Here is a 907-nt window from a genome sequence, read left to right on the forward strand (position 1 = left end):
AGGGCAGAGCTAACCCTAGTGAATCCCAAGATCTGGTTTTGAAAAAATAACAGTCCTCGGAGCAGGGGTCTCCAGTCTGGTGGAAGCAGGTTGCGTCCTGGCGCTTTTGGCTGTCCGGACCGTGTCTCTCGGTCCTCTCTTTAAATAACAATAATAATATTACAAGGCGAGAGCGCGGTCGGAGCTGGAGCTGGAATGGCCTGAGCATGGGTGAGTCTCATGCAGGGAGCATGCGAGGTCCGCGGGCTGCCGGGGAGGGGTCCCCCCTCACGTCTCCACGGGACTCGGCACCATACTGTTGGGGGTGTCTGGGAGCTGCGAGGACAGGGAGGTCACGTCGCTGCCGGAGGAGTTGCCTAGGGAGCCGGACTCGGAGAAGGACACCTGGGGCGGCGGAGACGCAGGAAAGGCACCGGTGAGGAGCGCCCAGGCTACCAGCGCCCGGCCGGGCAGAGGCCCCCAAACCCGCAGACGACTGAGAGCCAAGCTCTGGGAGGAGCAGGCCGTTTCCCAGGTACGCGCAGGGGCTGGGGCGGAGGCGCGGGCGGGTTAATCCCACGACCTCCCCTGTGCGCGTTGTAATCCGGAAGACCTGCTTTCGGGCGCTCTAGGCTCCGAGGGGGGTGGCAGGCCCCAGCGCTAGCCGCCCGTGGCTCAGGGCTGCCCAGCCCCCTCATCCCATTAGAAGCCCCCCTTCCTTCTCACCTCGAGTAAATGGCTAATCCCACCCCCAGCGTCCGCGGGCAGCAGGGCCTCACCAGCTGCTGGAAGGCGGGCTGGTCCAGGTCGCTCTGGAGGGCGAACTCGCTGAGCGCTTTCCATGGCGGCTGGTAGGTCTGCACCTCCACTGCGCTGCCCTGCACCGCGCTCTCGTGGCGGATCGGGCTGCCGGCCACCCGGGGGGGGC

At 65.8% G+C, this 907-nt stretch overlaps 1 protein-coding gene across 1 annotated transcript in view; it reads right to left on the reverse strand.

The window, feature by feature from the left end:
- ISL2 (ISL LIM homeobox 2) overlaps nucleotides 1-907 on the reverse strand; it is a 7,596-nt gene continuing 6,689 nt past the window's right edge. The window contains 2 exon segments of the mRNA XM_006142595.3: nucleotides 1-384; nucleotides 759-897. Of these exon segments, the coding sequence (XP_006142657.1) occupies nucleotides 268-384; nucleotides 759-897 (256 nt within the window). The 3' untranslated portion in view covers nucleotides 1-267.

This window comes from Tupaia chinensis, unplaced genomic scaffold, assembly GCF_000334495.1.
Source record: "Tupaia chinensis unplaced genomic scaffold, TupChi_1.0 Scaffold000078_1, whole genome shotgun sequence".
Taxonomy (NCBI): domain Eukaryota; kingdom Metazoa; phylum Chordata; class Mammalia; order Scandentia; family Tupaiidae; genus Tupaia; species Tupaia belangeri.